This window comes from Chaetura pelagica, unplaced genomic scaffold (assembly GCF_000747805.2).
Source record: "Chaetura pelagica isolate M959 unplaced genomic scaffold, ChaPel_1.0 scaffold311, whole genome shotgun sequence".
Taxonomy (NCBI): Eukaryota; Metazoa; Chordata; class Aves; order Apodiformes; family Apodidae; genus Chaetura; species Chaetura pelagica.
In genome coordinates, this window is record NW_009952152.1 from 37,722 (window position 1) to 61,495 (window position 23,774).

The 23,774-nt window shown below is 44.8% G+C and overlaps 1 protein-coding gene across 1 annotated transcript in view; it reads right to left on the reverse strand.

Annotated features, from left to right (window-relative positions):
* The window catches only part of LOC104397035 (puromycin-sensitive aminopeptidase), a 30,618-nt gene that overhangs the window by 3,479 nt on the left and 3,365 nt on the right, over nucleotides 1–23,774 (reverse strand). The window contains exons 2-18 of the mRNA XM_010006947.1: nucleotides 19,069–19,146; nucleotides 17,913–18,034; nucleotides 16,894–17,001; nucleotides 14,201–14,401; nucleotides 13,688–13,784; nucleotides 13,549–13,582; nucleotides 12,016–12,130; nucleotides 8,846–9,010; nucleotides 7,646–7,750; nucleotides 7,294–7,354; nucleotides 6,367–6,476; nucleotides 5,734–5,797; nucleotides 4,993–5,132; nucleotides 3,420–3,554; nucleotides 1,805–2,024; nucleotides 1,044–1,186; nucleotides 303–359 (exon numbers count right to left, since the gene is read on the reverse strand). Of these exons, the coding sequence (XP_010005249.1) occupies nucleotides 303–359; nucleotides 1,044–1,186; nucleotides 1,805–2,024; nucleotides 3,420–3,554; nucleotides 4,993–5,132; nucleotides 5,734–5,797; nucleotides 6,367–6,476; nucleotides 7,294–7,354; nucleotides 7,646–7,750; nucleotides 8,846–9,010; nucleotides 12,016–12,130; nucleotides 13,549–13,582; nucleotides 13,688–13,784; nucleotides 14,201–14,401; nucleotides 16,894–17,001; nucleotides 17,913–18,034; nucleotides 19,069–19,146 (1,955 nt within the window). The remainder of the gene's footprint in view (nucleotides 1–302; nucleotides 360–1,043; nucleotides 1,187–1,804; nucleotides 2,025–3,419; nucleotides 3,555–4,992; nucleotides 5,133–5,733; nucleotides 5,798–6,366; nucleotides 6,477–7,293; nucleotides 7,355–7,645; nucleotides 7,751–8,845; nucleotides 9,011–12,015; nucleotides 12,131–13,548; nucleotides 13,583–13,687; nucleotides 13,785–14,200; nucleotides 14,402–16,893; nucleotides 17,002–17,912; nucleotides 18,035–19,068; nucleotides 19,147–23,774) is intronic.

Consider the following 23,774-nt stretch of genomic DNA (forward strand, 5'->3'; position numbering starts at 1 on the left):
AGCAGGAAGGACCATTAGCCATAAACTGATCTTCACCACTGTTTAGGTAAGGTCAAGCAGGGCCCTGCCTCCAAGCAGTGAAAATTCCTCCTAAAATACAGATGCAACATCCACTAGGTGGCAATTTCACACCAGACACAGAGCAAGGGACAGCACCACGAAGCCCCAGTGTTCACATCATCTGCAGAACATCAGATTGAGCCTGTGTGCAGATAAACTGCAGCTTAAAATAACTTGTAGAGGGGAATATTTAGCTTTTCATTGCATAAGCTGGCAGAGTTACCCACAGTGTGTGCACTCACCTTCAGCATAGTGTCTAGGGTAGCACTATCTCCATGCTTCAAAACAGTTACATATACCTAAGAGAGCATAAATAAGGAAAGTCCTTTAAAAAACCCACACTTTTAGAAATGCTACAATCAATTCCTATGTTTTATGGCAGACCTCAAACAACTGAACAGATCAGACCAGCACTGATCCCTTCTGTGTTTTCAGACAGGATTTTTAAAAGACCCATCAACTCCTCCATTTCACCCTCTTCCTCAATTTCAGCATAATTTGGGTACTTTCAACCACAGCAAAACACCAGGAAGAAGAAATCTTTGTACCACCCAACACCTAGAGAGGGCCAACATCACAGACATTCAGTCCAACATCCACCAGAGAGAGACTTTAGGCTCTGCAAGGGCTGAGCTGACACCTGCAGAGCTCCTCCAGGATCCCTGCAGTTTTCCACAGTCCTTTTCAGCCTGGAGGATGCAGGCTGGTCATGGAAGGGTGTAACTGAGTAGAAGCCAGCTCAGGTTCAGCCCTGCACTTGGACAGTTTTCAAAACCCAAAAAGCAACACCATCTAGAGACCAGAGCTGTCCTGTGGCAGCTGCTGTGGGTACAGCTGAGCTTATGAATGATGAGCAAGTATTGGCCACGGAGAGGAGGCTGAATTGATTCAATTACTGCAAGAGTTGGAAACACAAGAGTTCAGAGCACACTGCTAAGTGAGTGGGGACAGTCTTTTGGGAAGCACAATGTACAAGGACCTACAGGACTCCTCAGGTCAGCTGAGAGAACATGTTTTCCTTCCACATGATCCTTAAATCGGCGTCGGGCTTCTTCTAATGTTGCCTTGTGCCCAGCTTTGCCCAGTTTGCCCAAGACCAGACCTCTCAGAAGGGCATCTAGATGACCTGATGAGTGAGTATGGAAAAAAAAAAGTCACTATTTTGACACAGTTCAGCAATTAAATTAAGTGTTCTTCCACCCAGAGTGACCAGGGCAGAGCTGTGTAACAATCCTTCCAGATGCATGAAGGTATCTAAAGAAATTAGGCCTCTTCTCACTCTCCTTGGTGCCAGCTGGAGAATACATTTATTTTTCTACAGCAAGAGGGTCAGGAGAAGATGATTCCAGCCCAAACACAACAGGCTGGACCTGTAACCTGAGCCAAGTCAGTAATATTAACCATTTGTGGACTAAGAGCAGTAATCATGTACATCCATGGCTCTCCACCCTTGTAAGCTAAGAAGTTTCATGCACTCTCACAGATGCAAAACTGAAGGAAAGAATTTGTATCAGTTGGTGACCAGATAGGGAAAAGCTTTACCATTTTAACTTGTACCTGATAACAAAGGGGTTTTAGGAGCTATTGTGTTTGTCTGCTTGGTTTCAAAGGATACAAATGCCCCTGGAATGCCTACTTCAGGCTCCTCTTCCTCCCTTCTCTCCCCTTCCCCAAAATCTTGATGACTCATTTACACATGAGGCTTCCAAAACCACTACTGGATTTCACAGCACAAGTTTCCTACCCTCTCCAGGTTTGGGGTCCCATCCCAGTCTCTCCCCTATGGGTGAAAAGACATCTTTCACGAACACCTGGATCTCCTCATAGAAGTCTGTGTGGGACAAGAGAGTTGAGAGAATTCCCAGGTTACAGCTGAGGTCGCTCCACACAGTATAATTGGGCTCATTCACAAAAGCTTCCATGACTTTTAGAACCTCTACAGTGCTAATGATTCCAGCTCGGGCCTGGGAGAGGAAAAGACACCACATTAATCTTACTTCCAAAGCAGAATGAAGACATTGAACAGCTCATCACATTATTTGACAGTCCTCCCAGCCTGCCCAGCAGCTCTTTTCTCTGTGCTGGGCTCCTGCCAAGGTGAGTTCACACCAGCACACAAGGCTGCTTCTCCACAGGTGAGCCCTTTACAAAGAGGCAGCTACAGAACTATAAGCACACTTTGCAAAGCAAGAAACAAGACAAGGAGATTCAGTGACTTCACAAAATTGCAACAGTGCTGGCAAGGAAAAATAAAACCCCAAACAAATCCCCCTTCCCCCCTCTCCTATGACACCCACCAAAGTTTTACTTTAACTAAAAAACTTTAAGTATTTTTTGCTCCTTGTTACATGGAGAGGGTAAAACTGCAGGAGGCATTTTTTGCTTCCTGCTTCCCATGAATTAGCAGAACAAGGAGCACTGCCTTGCCACCTCTGCCAGGAAAGTGGTGTATTAATTGCTCCAGAGGGTCATGAAAACAGTTCCATGCTTACTGCAGTCCATAGTACCTACAGGAGGTATCTCCAACCAGATTGCTCAGATTTTTGATAATCTGGAACCAGACCAGTAATTTATGGTACTGGAAAAGAGGTGAAGATCAATTTTTATTATCTAAGCTATATTCACCTATGATAAAAACATGATTAAAACTGAAACCCAACTAGGAGTCTAACACAATGTTCCTATGTGGATTATTTGCTCATTTTTTTGGTCACAATAGTCTGGAAATCCTTGGGAAATGACTCAGTTACAGCTTCAAACCCCTTCAATTAAGTAATGACAAAAGTTATGAGCTTTGGGGCTAAAGAGGCAGGATGTCAAACCCAGCTATTTAAAAGTTTCCACATTCTTGCTGACCAGCAAGAATCAGAAAGTACAACCCAAAAATACAGTGGCTATTGTTCAGAGGTAGCTACACCTGTTTGGGGGTAATTCCTTGTTTTTAAACACTAGGACTCCCCAACAGCCACCTCCTCAAGTGGGGGACAGTTTTAACAAGCCCAGCTGGATGAAGCACAGGGTGCTGGATGGACAGTGTTTGATAAAATCATTGAGGGGATCATTAAAATCCCCTTCTTTTGATGAGTTGAAGAGGTTCTCAAAACATTGAATGATGTGAGACAACCTAGAGCAGAATGCACTCCTGTCGAACAGTGCAACAGAGGAGTCACAGACAGTGCTTCCACAGGGTTGGAGTCTTGGAATACAAGTTAGAACTTGTCCAGCTAGTTAAGAGCTAAATTTATGCAGTAATCCCCAAGGCACTTTGCCTCCAGGAACTGAGAGTGACTCTTCAGACACCAATTCCTGCAGGGACTGTGGCTCTGACTATTAGGACAGAACAGCAAATGCTTGCTTACCAGAGAGAAAAGATCATTCTGCAGGCCAAGCCTGTCCACGGGGGGTAGGGAGAGGTCTTTGATGGCTGGTATTAAACTCTCCAGCATGTCAGGGCTGTACTGAGTACGGTAAAACCCGACTGTTCCCAGGTTTAACTGCCAAGAGAGTCACAAATTAGAGGCAAGGAACAAACACAGAAATGCTTTTTTTTCCTTTGAACCACTAGAAATGTCTCCAAGCATGGCAGCTCAGAGCAGTCAGGCACTGTCATTTAAATAAAGTGACAGAACAAGGCAGAAGTGAGGGAGAAAGGCTGAACATTTCAAAGAAATGCTCACTCAGAGGTGCAGAAGAGAGAAACGAGGAGCAAGGAGAAATGAGAAACTTCTCTCCTAGGGTTAACTCCTAACTGTGGTCATGCACTGAGAAGATAAACCACAGGGACTGCAGATGCTAGAACCTTAACTCTCCCCTACAAGCTGCTCCATTAACAGATGCTAGAACTTTAAAACTTTAACTCTCCTGCAACTTGCTCTGTTCCATCTTGATAGAACCCTTTTCCTGAGAAGGCAGAGCAAGCACCTCTGCCCAGCACAAAAACAAGTCATGGGCAGTAAGTCTGATGAGCTGCCCAGGCTACAGGCTGCTACCTGCTTGCATTTTAGTATGGATGGTCAAATATTGTGGTTGGTATAAACCATAAACACTGCTGAGCTGATCAGGAAGTCACTCCTCTGCTGCTGCTGCAACCACTCAGCCCAACCTCCAGTCCTGACCACTGACTATAAACCTCACAGACTGATCTTTGCAGTCCTACAATTCACCTTGGACTGAGCTGGGCTGTTGCTTTCTCAGGAAGAAATACCAAACTTTACCCTCCTTTAGACAGGGCATTTTCACAATTGTTCACTTTATACCCCCCTGTTGGCAGGGAGGGCACAGAGAGGGTGGCTCAAGAGAAATGACAGGCCTGGCAGCAGGGATGCCCATGCTCATTAAATGGGAATATTTGATTCATATTCAGAGACCCTTAGTGTTAAATCAGAGTGAAAAGCAGAATCAGAACAGAGCTCCAGCTTAGAGACAAGTGCTGTTCAACCCCAGCCAGCTGCTCAGTTTTTAAGTGCAGTGACTGCAGGAGACTCCAACAGTGAATTTTTTCACTTGCAGATCTTGTCTGGCAATAGCCAGCAGAAAACCTTCCCACTAATGAAAGATAAACAGGACAATTTTTGCTCAGGATAGGCTTGAACTAAGCTGTGTGTCCCTGTGTTAAACTGTGACACTGTGGTTGCCATGGGATACCAAAAAAGCCACCACATTTCAACTCAAAAGCTGCCCTAATTGCACACTGGTTTTCCAGGCTCAGATTCCTAAAAAGGTTCAAGTTTGGATTGTCTTGACTGCTCTTGGGAGGGAAGGGGCTGAGCAAGCACTGCAGAGAGGAGCCAACATTCAACAGCAGCACAAGAGGCCTCTTCCTACAAGACACACAAAACTGCAAGGGGGAAAAAGAGAGAAAAGTGAAATGCAAGGGAACATTACAGGGACAAACTTACTCACAGGGATGTGTTCTCCTTTGTGAGCACTCACCTTCACCCACTGCTCTGGTTTGACATCTTTCAAGACCAAGGTAAGCTCTGGTTTGTCCATCAATATTTGCATTTTGGCACGGGTGGGGTCATCACTTGTACAAATACTGATGGGGACCATCCACATGGGGAAATCCTCCCCTGCAAGAAACAACCATAAAAAGGCCTGAGGAAAAAAGAAGTATGCACACAGCTCTGAGGAACTCTGCCTAATGTTCAAACAAGTTCAGCAGCATTTTGAACAAGGGTACTGAAACTTAAAGCTAAAGAGGCACAAATCTGAAGGAAAATGGCAGTTCTAGAGTTAATACTCAAGAATCTCTGTTTAACTGAGCTTTCAAGCCAAACATCTAAATTCCTATGGAAGATGGGTGGAATCTGTGTCCACAGACAGAGCTGGCTTCCATATGTGGTGTTTTTATTTCAGCACTACTACAAAACCAGCAGCTTAGAGAGCTCCTCAGATGGCAGCACTGGCCTTAAACTGGACATCAGAAGAGAAGCACCTCAGAGTGAAAACTGAGCCAAGGGCTGCAGGTGAATGCAGTTTTCCATGCAAGGAGGACATGGAAACCACACGTGTGAGTGTGTTAATCCTCAGGCTTTCTAGAGTTTTAACAAATCCCTCAAGACCTGAAGCCAAGCACCTGCCTGTTCTGCACTGCAGCTCTTTCACCTCTCACCACTGCTGCTATTGCATCAACAACAACCCCTCCCTTCCTGCTCTGAGCACTTAGCTTACCAGTATATGGTCCACTGGCACAGAATTTCTTCTGGACTAACTTCAACACTTTGTCATCATCTTGCTGAGGGGAAAAAAAGAGGAAAAAGAGCGAAAGGAATGATCAGAATATTCACCTGCTGCTCCTGTGCCCTCTGTTAAACAGTCACTTCCATTCTGCTCCAGAAAAAGCAGCTACCTCCAGAATCATTCCAAAGCATGAATCACTGTCACTGATAACACACACATGCCCCATTTCTCATTTGAATTTGTTGTCTTGAGTTCAGCTTTCAGCCAGCAAACCTCCCTCACCCTGCAATCTTGTAGAATAAACATGACTGAGCTGGAGGGAGAAGCCAAACATGTGGCAGGGGGGGCTCAGAGATCTCCCCCCACCCAGCACACATTCTGGGCCCTGTCAGCAAACCCAAGCATGTGATCCAAGCTCATGGAACAGCTCCAGGTCCCTTTGCTCTGGGTTCCTCAGGTGAGCTGCACTTCCCTTCAGAAACACATCTGTCCCCAAACAAAGCAGCCCCCTGCACTGCCTCCTCATCAAAGGGAACTTCTGAAACCATCAGCCACTGCTAAGCTTGATCTCAAAACACAGTTAAAAGGCAGAACCTTTGATCTGAAGTGCTGTGTTCTATTTACCTGTTCAGCTTCCACGTAAATGAGTGGAAATCCCATTTGTTTGGTCCATGTGTTCATCACAGCAGCAATAGGTTTACCACTGGCTTTTTCCAGGCTGTCCCAAAGGTCCTCTGCAGAAGAAAAGTCTCACTAAGGACTCCCCAAGTCTTGCCACATCAGACACTATTAAAGACATTCCCTGGACACTGATCTTTGAGGTCCCTTCGAACCTTAACCATTCTAGGGTTCTAGGAGGGTGGGGGGCTGTGTTATTGCTCCAGTTTGCCCTTCAAAAGAGGTGAGAGGCAAGAAAAAGGAAATCATATAAACCACTGATGGGGAGCAAGGGGAGCAGAAAGCTTCTTTGCTGCTAAAAAAACATTCAATCAATACACATTGTGATGAAGCATAATAAAAATGAGCATTAATTATTCAAACCAGGAAATAGAAGAATCTTTTCCTTAAGTGTTTTATGTATCACATCAAAAGAGCTGAGCAAACACAGGCAGGTTTTGGCTGACAGAGCATGATGTTCCCCTTCCACATTTATGCCTGATACACAAAAAAGGTTCAAGAGCAGAAATTGGTGTGAGATTTTAGGCAAGACTTGGAGCTGTTTGATCACACCTGCAACCAACACTGCCCCAGGAACCCTGCAAAGGGCTGACTTGGCAAAGCAACAGGCCCCACTTCTAAATGAGACCAAGGCAGATGTGGTCATCAGCAGTAAATGCAGCCCTTTCAGATGATCCCCAGCCACACCCTCCTGAGACACCAGAACCCCTGGAAGATGCTGAATTCTGGCTGTGCAGGGGACACATGGTATGAAACTGGAACCAAGCCAATTGTTTCCTTGCATTTCAGTTCTCCCAGGTGTTTTAAGAATCCAAGACTTTAAAGAGTCTCCAGAAACCACTCCTCTTGAGCACAGCCCAGCCTCCAAGTTACCTGTTGCAGCATTCTTCTGCTGGAACTTCGTTAGATACAAATTCATTCCTTTCCTGAAGTCCTGGGAACACACAAGTTGACATGTGATGGCACCAGAGCAGAGGTCCTGTCTGTCCTCCCTCTGTGCTGCATTTATACCCAGGAATTGACCAAGGAATGTTAGGATCAGCAGATACACCTCTATCTCCTTCCACGTTTTCCCACTATCTTATTTCTCAAATAGAACCCAAATAGAAACAGGATAAAAGTTTTCAAAATACAGAATACACAGATTATTGACTTTTTTTTTAAGGTATTAACTGCACAAAGGTTTGACAATCTACATCTGGCTTTTTAACACCCATCTTTTTACCTCATCCCCAATGTAGTCGTGCAGCATTCGGATCACAGATGCTCCCTTGCTGTAAGAAATAGCATCAAATATTTCATCTACTTCAGAGGGATGGCCAACACTGACCTGTGGGAAACAGCAGAAGTGACAGTGAGAACAGCTTTAACTGCCATAAAATACTATTTTCCTTGACCTGCTGTTGAAGGAGCTGACTTTTCCCACTGAAGAAAGCACAGGCAAATTGTCTTAGTGGCATCTCTGCACCCCAGCCAAACTTAGTCACACATGGCTGGGTTAGGATTGGTTGGCAGGTTAAACATGTTTAAATTCAGATTTTGATATTTAAGCAAATAAACTCAGGGATCTTGCTTCAGTCTTTTGGTTCAACACATACCCCACAAGCCAAAAAAACCCCAACAACCAGTGGCAGTTGTTCAGCTCTGGGACGGTGAACAATACACAGTCAGGAAATGCACCCGATGAGTAAGTGGCTCTAAAATGACCCGTTGTACAAAGCAAGGGCAGCTCCCAACATCTGAGCCACCAAACATGCCCTAAGCCACCTGAAAACTTATTCATGATGATCTCTGGGAACTAAAGGGGAGTTTTCCTTTAGCAAAGCTCCCAGTTTTGCTGTAACTGAGCTTGCTGCTGCCTTCTCTTCATGCCCAACTACTGCCTTCTTTCCAAAGCAGCAAACCCAGCTTGATCCTACTTAATTTCAAGACTCAGCATCACTCTCAGCTCTGGGAGAACAAAACACTAGAACACCTCAGGTGGCCACAGGCAGGAAGAAGTAGAAGCCCAGCAAAGGTTGGTACCTGGGCTCTGGGCTGTGCTGCACTCTGGTTGATGCTGTTGAGCACTGGGGTCAGTCAGTAGCTACTTCACTGTGCTCATGTGCCAGAAAACTACACACTTAAGATCACAAAGCAACACAAAACACAAATAACAATGAGTTTCAATCACAACTTTGCCACGTCAAGTCAGTGGAGTAGAAAAAAAAACTCCAGACAAAGCCATCTTCAGCCCCTCAAACCTCACTGCTTCAGTACTAATTCAAGTAGAAGAAAACCCCACAAATTAAATGCAACTTTGGGTTTTCCTTTGCATGGTGAATGACTGCAAAGGTTGTTGTTTTTTATTTCTTGACAGGAAAGAAGTTTACACCCAGCTGAAAAGGAAAAAAGGGAGACAACCAAGAGCACAGACAGAACTTACTTCAATGGGATGACTGTTGTCTAAGGCATCAAGCTCTTGAGCTCGTGTGTAATCAGCAGAAACAAACTGAGTCCAGATGTCATACTCTGGGAAGCAGTGGTCCACACACAGGTACTCAATCCAGGAGGCAAACCCTTCATTCAGCCAGAGATGGGTCCACCATTCCTGGAAAGATAAGAAGGCAGAATAAAGGACAAAATCCCAAGAGCTTCATTTAATCAACAAGAAGTTTCCAGCACAGAGAAGCTGCTAATGGCCTAGTTGAGTACAGATCAGAGATACAGGTAACACTTCTGAGCACAGATTCCTCTCTATAAAGAAGTCATCAAACTAAGAAGAGTCACCAGCACCCAGGGACTGATCTAAGTTCTAGAAACTCTGCATAGAGAACTGCACCAGGTACAAGTGGAATTCCTGGAGACCAGACTAGAGCCACTGAGGGAACAGCCAGGAATGTCCACTGGAGCAGGGAGAAGAGTCAGGGAACACAAGGCCAGCAAGGCAGCAGGACTGTGGGCAGCACAACCAAACTGAACAGCAGCAGCTGCAGGAGATGGACTGGGTTTGGGTTTGCTTTTTTCCTGAAGAATATGCTTATGCCCAGGAGAAAAGCTGGAGTCTGAAGCAGTGTTCCAGGCTGTGCAAACCTGGAATTTGGCAAAGAGTTAAAAAAAAAAGTTGTTCCTCTCCAGCCAGAGGTGGGCTTTGTTTTTTTAAGATAAGAATGTTACCCTGACATTCTGAAATTCTTCCCTCCTTCTATTGCTGAACTGAAGTGGGCGAGATAAGGAAACTGAGGAAGAAAACACCCTTTTCCATAACTGCTCTTACCAACCACTCTGTAAATGTGATGGGGGGGGAGCCCAGACCTGCAGGGCTCTGGTGACAGGGCAAAAAGAACTTCCCAGGATGCAGGATCAGCCCAGTGAGCTGCTCCACAAAGAACCTCTGCTTCCACCATGAATGAAACGTTCACCCCAGGGAGGGGGGAGTTTCCACAAGGAAAGCTGTTAGTGAAACTAGACAGATAAGCTCTGCTTTATTTTTAGAGTGGAGACCATCCAATTTTTTCTTTTATATTTCAGATGGCATCTGTTTCCAAGACAAGGTTCCAATACACACAGATTGGTGCCAGAGGATTAAGGCAACTGCAACACAGACTCTTGGGCAATTAGGTTGGACTTCTAAACCTTTTAACCTCCCTGGTTTTCCCCTCTGGCAAACTAATTGCTCACAAATCTCTTTCTTCCCCTGGAATTATTCTGATTTCATTTCTCTTTGCCATAGAAGAAGTGGCATCTTGTGCTGGCCAGTAATATCTAGTACTGGCAAGCTAAACCAGTGGTGCTCCTGGGGCTTCCTGCTGTGCTGTGAGCACCTCAGAGCACAGAGGAGAAAAACCTGATGTTCTGGGAGCTGAGAAGCAACACTGGAATGTCTTTTCATGTTGCATCACAGAACATAAAGTACTAAGCAAAGAGGAACATTTTTGGAACACCTACAACTGCAGAAGGAAAATAAAAAGCCTATTCAACATACATTTTTTTTTTTTTTAGGAATTCTTGTAAATGATGCTCATCTCCAGCTTCCTGCCACAGTTCTCAATGGTCAGAAGGACCACAAATAGTTCACAGGTCATTACTGGTCCCCAGGGCACTTGCTGGCATCCTGCAGTGGTGTCCAGCCACATGATGCTGGGCTCTCCCTGCTTCCAGCTGCTCAACTCTACTAAAAGCTAAAAATATATGACTTTCTGCTACTTTGCCATTTAAATGTTGTGTTGCTGTCCTACCTGTGCTACCACAAACAGGAAGGGATTCAGCTGACTAGATTTTAAGAGGCACAGCACTGTGGAAAAATTTGAAAACCTCTGCTTGGTGTTATAATTAATATTTAACAGTGGGGTTTTTCCTCTACTCACTCACACTCCACCTAGACAGCCCAAAAGCCAGAAAAATGCAGATTTGGGCTCCAGAAGCCAGACTTTTTTAGCAAACACACTGGTTTCTTACCATCCAAGAAACTTCCTAACCTATGAAATATTTGGATTCAAGCATCTGTTTGCAGGGTTTTGGGAAAAAGAATGTCAGATCCAATTAAGACAGTAAGCTGGAGCCATTTGTTAACAGCAGAAGCTCTGACAGATCCAGGGTTCAGTTTTTAGCACTAAATGGAATTTATTTATAGATTTCAGTCCTGCTGCCTCAGATATGCTCTTATTCCCACCAAGATGACTTAAAATTCAAACCATTCAGAGAGCAGGCTGCCCATCTATCCAAAGTAAAGTGTGCAAGTTACTACTGAGCAACTTCTCAGCTACAGGACCAGAACAATTTGCAATGCTGGGTTGGTACTGACCCACCAGCCTGGTGTGAATGCCTGAGTGAAACGTGCCTCTCTGGGAGGAACAAAGTGAATTATTATTTACAGGAGTGATAGGGAGATGTTGGAGAAAGGCCAGAGGAGCCACAGAGATGATGGGAGGGCTGGAGTAGCTCTGCTCTGGAGACAGGCTGGGAGAGCTGGGGCTCAGCCTGGAGAAGAGAAGGCTCCAGGGCTCCTTAGAGCACCTTCCAGTGCCTGAAGGGGCTCCAGGAAAGCTGGGGAGGGACTTGGGACAAGGGCAGGGAGGGATGGGAAGAGGGGGAATGGAGTAAAACTGGGAGAGGGAGATTTGAGGTGAGACATGAGGAGGAAATTCTTTGCTGTGAGGGTGGTGAGAGCCTGGCCCAGGTTGCCCAGGGAAGCTGTGGCTGCCCCATCCCTGGCAGTGTTGAAGGGCAGGTTGGATGGGGCTTGGAGCAGCCTGGGCTGGTGGGAGGTGTCCCTGCCCATGCAGGGGGGTTGGAACCTGATGATCTTTAAGGTCCCTTCCAACCTTCACCATTCCATGATTCTATTGCTTCTGATTAATCTGATTCATTCCCATGGAACACCTGCTCAGCTCTGACCAAGACTATGTTCAAACAACTGAGTGTTACTTCACCTTGAAAAGATCTAGGAACACTTCTAGAGAACACACTGCTCAAGTGCTAATACAGCAGTATTTCAGATAATTAATTACTTTATGTCTCAGAAATAGCATGCCTGCTGTTAAGGGGCACTCAAACACACACATGATATGAAGCACATGTCAAAGACAAGTAGAAGAACTTATAATGGTTAGATACCATAGTCACAAGGTTTCCAAACCACTGATGAGCAAGTTCGTGTCCTACAACCAGAGCAACCCACTGGCGAGATGAAGAACAGGAATTTTTGGGGTCAATGAGCAATGCAGTCTCCCTGTGTTCAAGAGAGAAAGAGAACTGAGCAGAGTGGTACATGCCTAGGGAAAAAAAAATACAATCAAAAGTAGGTTAAATTACCTAAGCAAGCTAAAAAGTGATCAGAACAACTGGACAAAAAAAAAAATCAACCAAAAACAAACCCCAAAGCTATTTCAGTTTAGTCATTCAATGATTTTGGTAAGTCCCACAGCTGTTGGAATGCTCTGGAGCAGTAATTCCTTCTGGCATGCAAGAAGACAAGTGCAAAAACCCAGGCAGGAACAAGAAAGTTTATACTTTGTTTTAAAAAGAGCTCACCTACCAAAGCTAGGAACCTTAACTGCAACTGCCCCTGCTCTGCATGATGCCTGCACAGCCAGGCTTCTCTGCCTCCCCCATTCCCACAGGAATTCCAGCTCTTCCAGGTGCACAATCAGCCATGTTGCACTGATGCACAAGGTTCTCCAGGCAGGGCACACACTCACACACACTCACACCAGCACCTGCCACGGGTGGCACTTGGTGGGGCAGGCACCAGGGATTCCTGGAATGCTGCAACTCCCAGGGGAAAAACATGCACCTCGAAAGAGAGGTGGTGCCTGCAGACTGTGCCAACCTTCTGTCCCCAGAGGGATCCAGCAAGGGGGCCAAACTGACAATCAGGGGATGGGGGGAATTAACAGCATCATTAAGGCTTAAAAAAAATTTTCTACTCATCCAGGACATTTATTTTTTCCCCCACAGGGAGTAAAATATCAGATTTCACCAGGATTGAGATAAACAGATGAGCAGATTTTTAAACCTGGGCTCCAATTTCCATTTCAATTCTTTTTCTTTTAAAAGCCAAATTAAAGAAGAAATTCAAACAATTTCAAGTCCCAAGGTTACAAGATCAAAGCTGTACAAAATGAAGGGAACTAATTCTAACAGTGAGCACAGATGATGTAAAAATATCAAGCAAAAGTACAAAGGCTTGATCAGATGAACAAAAAAATAATAATAAAGCAACTGAAAAGGAAGGCAAGTTAATATTTTGGATTTACTCATGTCCACATGGTTACACTGTGGTTGCTAATTTTACCAACTTGCCTACAACACAAAATAAGAAACTCTTCCAGCTGTGTCAGTAAGTACATAAGTTTTACGGGGGAAAAAGCAGCCAAGAAAGTTCTCTTGCAGAACAGGCAGTGCTGCCAGACACTGAAAAATCCCACACCCTTGGACAGTAGCTGCAAAAGCTCATTCTTGCCTCCCTAAGATTTGTACAACAATGCACAGAAGTTAAAATTATCCAAAAACCGAAGCAAAAGTGGAAGGTATTTACTCAGTTTCCTTTGGGATGACACCCAAGAGTTACAGCTCCCTAAAACTACTCCAATTACTTCCAAGAATTAGTGAACAAAGAGGGGGAAAGACAGTATTTTAACAGCATACCTATAAGTAACAAGGCCCCAGTTCTCCATGGCACCTTTATAAAATAAATACAAAGGTTTATTGATATTGATACACACCTCTTCCTAAATGTTTAAAATTCAAATAAACTACAGTTCATCAATAAAGTGAGTTACTTTACCAGCAGCAAAGTCTGCAATAGCTATGAGATCAATTTTAGGAAGAGGGTAAGGAACATTGAAGTAGTCCTTATAAAAAGGCAGAGTTTTAGCAGCAACCTGTAAGAAATGAGAGGATAAATGTTAACTTGGAACAACTGGTAAAACTTGGACATTTTATGACTGCAAGTAGCCTAAGAAATCTGCACCCACAAGATCTCTTTCTGAAGCCCCATTCCCAGCTTCCAGAGCACAATGTTTTAGAAGACTCCCACCCCTTTTTCCTCCCAGCCCACCCTTCAGTGCTTCTCAGCGCCTTTGGACCACAGGCTCCACCACCAAATCAGAGCTGAATGAAACCCTGTGTTTCCATCATGACAGAGATCAGCTTTTCCACCACTGAAACTCTGTTTCATCCCAAGCCCAGTCACTCCAAGGGGTAAAACACCCTCCTGAGCTTTGCATGGATCAGTGAGCACTGGGAAGAGCTGGATCCAGCCTGTCGGAGATGGCACAGTCCCCCCGAGTGCATTTACCTCTAATGCAAACTTTCCTTGTTCTGCTTTGCCCACAGGAGTGTAGACACGCACCAGGACCCCATCAAGGGACCTGGCCTCTACAAAGTCATACTCTCCCACCACAAAGGCGACCAGGTAGGTGGACATGATGGGGGTGCGAGCGAACTTGACTTCCACCAGGTTCTCGTCGTCCGGGTAGGGCTTCCGGTCCAGCACGTTCTTCCAACAGGGAAGGGAGGGGGTTAATGCCATGGAATCGAAACTGTCTTACACAATCCATTCAAAGAACTATTGCATCATGGTGAGTCACACTTTTGAAATGAAAGGACGGGAAAGGAAAGACAGGGAGATGTTGGAGAGGGTCCAGAGAAGGGCAATGGAGATGATACGAGGGCTGGAGCAGCTCTGGGGCACGCTGGGAGAGCTGGGGTGTTCAGCCTGGAGAAGAGAAGGCTCCAGGGAGACCTTAGAGCACCTTCCAGTGCCTGAAGGGGCTCCAGGAAAGCTGGGGAGGGACTTGGGACAAGGGCAGGGAGGGATGGGAAAAGGGGGAATGGGTTAAAACTAGGAGAGGGGAGATTCAGGTTGGGCATTAGGAGGAAATTCTTCACCACAAGGGCAGGAAGGCACTGAGCCAGAGAAGCTGTGGCTGCCCTATCCCTGGAGGTGTTCAAGGGCAGGCTGGATGAGGCTTGTACAGCCTGGGCTGGTGGGAGATGTCCCTGCTCTGAGCAGGGGGTTTGGAACTTGGTGATCTTTAGAGTCCTTTCCAACCTTCACCATTCCATGGTGACTTTTTATGACTTGAAAACACAGCCCAAGGTGCAGCTCACCTCCTAACTACAAGTGCCCCAGCACGTACTGGAGGGAGACTTTTATAAAATAGATGTTACAGTTAATTACTGCAAAGGCAGCTGAACACATCAGCTATCAGTTTCTCTCCTCCCAAGAGAATGTAACCACACCTCAACAAGGCACCAGGCTCTCACTTCAAATTCTGAAACAGAAACCACAAGCATGTGGTCAGGGAGCAGGGCAGGACTTCACAGGTATCCAGGGAAGTTAGCTGCTGGAATTTAAAAAGTCTGTTTTTAAATTGACTTACTCTTCTCCAGCAACACCTTCTAGAAATACTGGCACCATATTTAGAGTAACAACCTGGAAACACCCACTGGTATTTGTGACAGAGGTGCTTCTGCTTGCACGTTCTACCCCAGTTTTGGTAAAAATACTCTCTAGGGCAGAAAACTTCTTTATCTCCAGTGCTGTGTCTGTTCCTGTAGCTCTAACAGCTTTATAAACATGCAAAGGCTCTTTTTTCCCCCACAGTCACTCTCAATCAAGCAGCACGTGGCAGGACATATGCTAAGACTTTTTTTTTTAGAAAAAAAACCCCAGACACCACTGTGGTTTGTACAACCTCCCTGGGTTTTGTGCTGGCATCTGACAGCACAATATCATCTTTTTAAAAGTCTTCTCAACACAGAGCTGCTTAGTGACAGTCAGCAAGCCAGTCTGTATTCCTAAATGTGTCTGTTACCAAGACATACTATTGGGGTTGGATTTGATGATCTTTTGAGGTCCCTTCCAACCCCTAGGATTCTGTGATTCTAGGGTTCTGTAACTATGAAATAATCAACTGGCATTATTACAGTTTCATTTAAAACACTGTTTACCTGCCCATCAAGAACTTACCATATTTGACAAAGCTACTCTGTCCTTAGGAACCACCAAAGAGATATCAAATGTTGCCTTGATAGCAGGCTCATCCCAGCAAGGGAAAGCTCTGCGAGCATCAGTAGCCTGGAGGAAATAAGACCATTAAACAAATCAATCACAAGAGATTGTGGCAATAAAACACAGAAGAATTCAGCACATTTTACAGGCAAGAAGTTGAGGGAATGATGCCTGGTCACTGGCAGAGCCTCTTCACTGACACTCTTGACCTCTGCATTAGAGCATTTTATTCTTCCCATGATAACTTATTTCACTCTTGGGTTTAAGAAAAAAAAAAAAAAAGCAGTTGAAAAGCTCTCTGTGCTCTGATGGAATTCTACAGTCTGAGCAAAATTTAGCAGAGTCATGAGAGGAGCAAAGCTCAGTCATGTGAAAGCAGAGAGCACCCAGGCGTTCACAGACCATACACACAAGACCACCTATTTATATTCTGCACCCCAGAAATGTTCTATTTGCACCAGGTAGCTCCTCCATGGTTTTATGTAATCAGGCAGATAACTCTGGAATTACAATATGGTATAAAATTCTGTCCTTATGTCCAGGGTTTACATAATACTTGAGACAGTATCTGGCTCACGTTTTGGATGTCGTTAAGATACTGAGATAAAGACACAATCTATTAAAAAAAAAATGATTATGCTTCAAAAAGGAAAATTACACAGAGAAAAAAAACCCAGACACCACTGTGGTTTGTACAACCTCCCTGGGTTTTGTGCTGGCATCTGACAGCACAATATCATCTTTTTAAAAGTCTTCTCAACACAGAGCTGCTTAGTGACAGTCAGCAAGCCAGTCTGTATTCCTAAATGTGTCTGTTACCAAGACATACTATTGGGGTTGGATTTGATGATCTTTTGAGGTCCCTTCCAACCCCTAGGATTCTGTGATTCTAGGGTTCTGTAACTATGAAATAATCAACTGGCATTATTACAGTTTCATTTAAAACACTGTTTACCTGCCCATCAAGAACTTACCATATTTGACAAAGCTACTCTGTCCTTAGGAACCACCAAAGAGATATCAAATGTTGCCTTGATAGCAGGCTCATCCCAGCAAGGGAAAGCTCTGCGAGCATCAGTAGCCTGGAGGAAATAAGACCATTAAACAAATCAATCACAAGAGATTGTGGCAATAAAACACAGAAGAATTCAGCACATTTTACAGGCAAGAAGTTGAGGGAATGATGCCTGGTCACTGGCAGAGCCTCTTCACTGACACTCTTGACCTCTGCATTAGAGCATTTTATTCTTCCCATGATAACTTATTTCACTCTTGGGTTTAAGAAAAAAAAAAAAGCAGTTGAAAAGCTCTCTGTGCTCTGATGGAATTCTACAGTCTGAGCAAAATTTAGCAGAGTCATGAGAGGAGCAAAGCTCAGTCATGTGAAAGCAGAGAGCACCCAGGCGTTCACAGACCATACACACAAGACCACCTATTTATATTCTGCACCCCAGAAATGTTCTATTTGCACCAGGTAGCTCCTCCATGGTTTTATGTAATCAGGCAGATAACTCTGGAATTACAATATGGTATAAAATTCTGTCCTTATGTCCAGGGTTTACATAATACTTGAGACAGTATCTGGCTCACGTTTTGGATGTCGTTAAGATACTGAGATAAAGACACAATCTATTAAAAAAAAAATGATTATGCTTCAAAAAGGAAAATTACACAGAGGTCTTTGACCACATTTAAATAAACAGTTGCTCTTAAAACATTGCAGCTATTGTATATAAATGATGCATCACTCATCAGCATGATCCTTGACTGGGGAATTTGCCAGACCCAGAATTTAATGACCTTCACGTTGCAATGGGAAGGCTGCTCTTACTCCTACCCAGCCACACCAAGAGCAAGAAGCCAAAAAAAGCCCCTCTAGTTCTCAAAATTTACCCAGAGGGTGTAGCTAAAAAGCTAGGGAATTGTGTCTTCTCCTCATCCTAAATCCTACCCTAAGAAGGCCACTCCCTGCAAACAAAGATACAGCCCATACCTCAAACTGGGTGACAGCAGCATAGCGGGTGTCTCCGGTGGGGGTGGTGTATTTACTTCGGTAAAACCCTTTCATTTTGTCGTTCAGCTCCCCTACAAAGTCTATCTTTAGTGTCCCTGTCCCTGCAACAGAAACAGATGGGACATTGTTATTTGCATGCGCCAAACAGAACGTTTACTTGGTCTGGATCTTCAGGGCAGGCTACTCAGCTGGCCCCCTGCCCTGCTGAAATAAGATGTCCCTCCAGCTCATCTCCACCCACCACTTTTGTGCCAGCTTCCCTCAAACCCTTCCCTCTCTGCCCATGAAACAAGCTCCAGCAGAGCCAGGAGGCAAAGCCAGACTCGCCAGAGCATTTCAGCACTGATGGGACAATCAGAGGCTGCTGCAGAACCTTCTACACACAAGGCAATAACCAGACCTAAGCTAAAGCCACTTGAGAAGTCTAATCCTACAATCCTTACATCTGAGTGAAGTCTGCAGAAGTACAGGATGGTGACTGAATAATAACAACATCCTCTTGAAACACACTCCACAAGCCAAGGTGGAGCAGTGGCTGCACTCAAGCTCCTAAGTCAATTAGTCTCAGGATTTATTCTGCCCTCCATGTCTCAGTGCAAAAGGGGGAACCTGATCTTGATCAGCACAAAAATATCCCACAGAATGAAACACTAAGGTTTGATCAGCCTAGAATCTTCATATTTGTGTTTCTCGAGAAGAAATAAAACTGGTTTATTCAAACTGAAGAGCTGAGTTCCAGTCGACAGACTCCTCAGAGCCAACAAAAAAACCTGTGGCAGTTTCAAAAGAATCAGCACCTTCAGGCCCAGGAAGATACTGCAGCAATTCAGATTAGCTCATTCTTGGTAAGAGAAACCAGATCAGCAGCAGCTAACACAAAAAGCCTCTGAGCCTCACTCCCAATAGCAGGTAAACAGAGTCACCTCAGGTGTTTGAAGCAAACCTCACCATTAGTGAAACACTTTCAATTTCAGAGACTCACAAAGTGACATATAGTGGACAGACTCCCTAGGGAGCACCACATATTCCCAGTCAGAATCTTCAGGGAAGACAGAGCTGCCCTACTCCAGCCTTTTCAAGTGCAAACATCTTGAAAACAGTTGAAGCGAGTAAAAAGCATTAAAATAGCTCTTACCTTTCTGAAGAGTACTGGGAAAGGAGAGAGTAACTTTTTCATCCTCATTTTGATAGTTGAACCCTGTGGCATGTACCTCTGAAACAGAAAAAGAGACTACTTGGTTCAAAATAACCCCCAGATACATTTTTATAACTCACAAACATTTAAAATTAACTGAATCAGCTGAATCCAACAATATACTGTAGTTGCTGAACAAATCAAAGCTGATTTGGAACAATCCAGAACGATATAAACTCCAGCAACCAACAGAATGCCACCCACTGCCTGAGTTCCATGGTACCTTATTTTGCTTCAGACAAATCCACCACGTTTACACCAGCCTGTACAGCCACAAGCTCAAAGCACCAGCTCCATGGCTCCTTCCACCTCTGCCACACATCCCATCCCTTGGGATGCTACACTAGGACACGGCAGGGAAGGCTCCTGCAGTGCCCAGTGCTGAGGCTGGACTGGGAAGTGGGAAAGCTGGGGAAGAGCTGTGCCTGTGGAACCTCACCTGGCATGTTCTGCTGCCTGTGCCACTCTGTGCCCATCCCCAGGGATCACCAGCTTCCTTTTGGAAACCCAGATCTGCCCCAGAACAATCAGACAATGCTTTCTGCAGCAGCATCTTCAGCTACCAAACCTGGCAAGCCTGGACACACAATGCATCTTCCTGTGCAGACACTCTGAGGTGTAATTCTAGACTTACACTCCAATAAACATTTGGCAGTTCAGTGTAATTTTGAAAGGGACCAGTCTGAAGGATATTGAAATGCTAGCAAGGGTCTGGCAACCTTTTCAGGTACTTTCAGAGTTGGCCTAGAAAGAAAGATCCAGTGAATAGCTCCAGTTTTCTACTGAAGTGGATAGTTGTGGAAAAAAAGGGCAGAAAAGTGGGAAGTGCTGGGATACAGAGAGGTAAACATCTTAAAGAAAAAAGTAACACTACACCAACTTCCTCACTACAAGGAATTCTGAATGACAAAGCTTGTTAGAAACAACAATTTAATTTAGAGAATGACCTGTTTTCCATGCTCAAGTATCACTACAAAACCCCAGGTGTTCAGTTTCAGGGGCAGCCCAGGCACTCAAAATGTTCAGCTAAGTTGTTCCATATGTGACAAAAGTAGCAGGAAACATGTTTTTATGTTCTATAAAATGTCAAGTGCTGTTTATACTGGAATATTATTATTTCAGCCTTAAGTCAGAGTTAATACCAACCTCTGCTCACAGAGAAGAGCAATGCAGAAACTGCATGAATGCATTAGTCTTAACTACTGGTTTCAGAGTGCTCTGCTCAGTTCTTAATCAGAGTTAACCACCATGCTTGGGTACATAATACATAAATGCTTACAATAAAGCAATTTTAGTTGTAAAAAGAATGGAGTAGAGAAACAAATTTAAGAAAAAAATACATACAGGACCAAGGAGAAGAACTTTAGACTACTAGTCTGTGCTGAGGAGTTCCAAGATTTTTTTAAATCAACTGTAAGAGGGGTGAGATAGAGCATTTAAACAGAATACATGCCAAGGACATCAAAATGCCAGTAAGTGTTGGGCAACGAGCAACAAAAAGGACAGGTTTCACTTCTCTTCTTAGAACTGCAGAACATTGAGGCAGAAAAAGAGACATGAGAGAGTTGCAGAGAAGATATTAAGGGAACACTAACATACAACACACTAGGCCAAAAGGCTCATGTGGCTAGGCTCTTCATCAGAGAGGGCAGTGAGAGGACAAGGGGTAATGGTTTGAAACTGAAAGAGGGGAGATTGAGGTTGGACATCAGGACAAACTTTTCACCATGAAGGTAGGGAGGCACTGGCCCAGGTTGCCCAGGGAAGCTGTGGCTGCCCCATCCCTGGAGGTGTCCAAGGGCAGGTTGGATGGGGCTTGTGCAGCCTGGGCTGGTGGGAGGTGTCCCTGCTCATAGCAGGGAGGTTGGAACCTGATGACCTTTATGGTCCCTTCCAACCCAAGCCAGCCTGTGATCCTATAAAAGTGGTTTCCCCAGGTGTGGGGAGTGGAGCTGCCTGCATCGCTCCGATCTGATGAATTTTGACCCTGGCTGTCTTCAGAGTCCAACCAGACAACAAACCTCCTGTTCTGAGATAGCACATTGGTGACCTCGGTCAGAGGGAAGGATGGGGCTGAATACCTGTCAGAAACTGCTGTGGGGCTGCCTGGGAGGAGCCCTGCTCCTGGACAGCCTGCAGATGCTGAGCTGTCAGCCTGTGGTCAGAGGTTAGATGAAAACCTGAGAAATGCCTGATAAAGATCAGAACAAGAATGCAGAAACACTCCCCCCTCCCTGTGTTTTAAAATGACCACAGCAAACGAAAAACATTTGTATCTTTTTACAGCTCCTAATGGAAACAATCTGATATGGAAGACAAACAATACCATGACTTCAGGATCATAGTTCTAACCTACTGAAACTGAGAAATACAGAAGAATGCCTGTTATGCAGATCTTCTGCCAAAAGCTGACAATGGAGATCGAGTTTCCCTCTCCTCCTCTCCCAACTGTAAAGTCCTCCTAAGTGTAGCTGAATTTGTAGCTCTGCTACTTTATAACCTTTTTAACCTGTACTAGGAAAGTCACAGGAAAGACCCAGGTAAACATTCCTGGGGCTAAAGGAAGGTGAAGACCTTCATGGTCGGATTTTTCCCCTGCAGCAGCCTGGGCAGGCACATTCACACGTTGCAGAGAGCAGCCTTGTTTCAAAGAGCTTCTTAACCTTAATTTTACAGCTGTAGTTCCAATTCCCTAAGGTCAGAAACGATGTTTAAACAAGCCTCGGTTGCAGCAGCCACCCCGGGGCGATGCTGAGCACCCCCAGCACACACTGATCACAATGTGCACAGGGGGAGAGTCTTGTGATACCCCAGGGCTGCCCCCTTGCCATGGCAACCAGCCTCTGATGAACACTTAAAAGCAAGAGCTTTTAAGAGATGTGCTCTTGCACATCTGGGACAGAAGGGAACAGTTTCCTACCAGGTTCACTCACAGAGGAGTTGGTGTCTAGAAGAGTGTCCCCTCCATGCCCAACTCCAGCAATTTATTATTTTAATTCTCAAAGCAGCTTAAATATCGATCTCTAAAGTGCAAAATAGAAATGAGAGATTCAAACTAATTTATTTTACTTTTTTTTTTTTTTTAAACTAGCTATTCACTGCCAATAATTTAATCCAGAGCAAAAGAACCATGGAAAACCATCAACAATACTTTTTGTTAAGAGTTTAAGGGAACTGCTTATAACAAAGATGTAATTGCAGTAAAAGGCTGTCTGAATTCCTACCAGTGTTGAACACAAAAGCTCCTGAGGAGAACAACACAATTTTGGCAGCCTCCTAACTTTGGAGAGTTTGGCACTGCAAGGTTGCAAGTTAATCACTAGCACATTAGTACACAGTCTGGACCAAGTGGCATGAGAAAATGAAAAGCTGCTAGTTCTCCATGTCATTGGGGGGGGGGGAGGAAAATGCATAAAAATCAGATCTAGCAACCCTCCCAAACTCAGAGCACTGCAGATCAACTTTTACAGTAGCATTACAAATAAGTGGCAGTCCTTCCACAGAGTACTTCCTGAAACTGCACTAGTGACCAGATGGATACATCAATTAATGATCCCCATTTCTGCATGACATGCTTAGAAACCTGGAACTCAGACAAAGGTTTTAAGCAATGTCAAATGTGCATGTATTTCCAAGTGAAGACGAAGCCAAATGCAAGAGATGGAATTTTGTCAAGTAGCCCTCGTTCTATGGCACGGAGAAGTCACAGGCAATTAAGGTATGGTGGCTTAATGAACTTGCATTCATCAACTGAGCTGCAGTGACTGTGTGCACTCTGCTACTCTGTCTGCAAATTTAGCTTAAAACATCTGCTTGTTGACAGAGCACACACTGTCCTCCTCCAGCATTAGCCACTGACTTGTGCCAATGAGATTCCCAGGAATACTTCATGCTTTCAAGCCCTTTCACACCTCTTCACGTGTTTCAACCCAGTGGTTGTAAAATCCTTCAAAATTAGAAGCATTACTGGGAATCAGACACTCCCAAACTGCTCACGCCAACGCAGCCCAGGCCTCCTTAAAAACCTACCATTAAAAATTCAGTCACATCAAGTCCTCTGCAGAAGAAGGGATGATGATGAGCTTTTTCTACAACAAAGAAAGGTCTCACAACTGGCTTAGCAAATCTAGCCTGCTACAGGCAGAGAGCAGTCTCATTTTCCCCACCTGGCTCCCACTGCATGTTCCCATTCCCTCCCTTCCACTGGCAGCCACACACAATCCCCAGGATCAGGAAGATGATCTGTCTCCAAGCTGCTTTTTTCCCCTCACAGAGGCACTTTTCAGCCAGTGCAGTTTCCTGATCCACATGGCTGCTCTACAGCACACACAGGAATGCTGAGGGAAGGGAGGGAGTAGGAACAAGTGTCACTGCCCCTTTCCACAGCAGCATGACTCCAGATCATCATGGGACCACTGTGCTCCCAGGCAAGGGAAAGCAACGCCCAGATAAATTTGGGTCACGTTGCAAAGCTTTCTATAAGCACTGGGGATCTTTAGTTATTGTTTTGAAACACCAGCTGAGGCTCTGCTGTAACCAGCATCTTGCACTAGCATCCAAGCACCTCCCTTCCATACTAGGAAAGAAAGACCCAAATACTGAGTTCTGGCCTTAGAACCTTTTGGAGGTTGAAGTACAGATCAAAG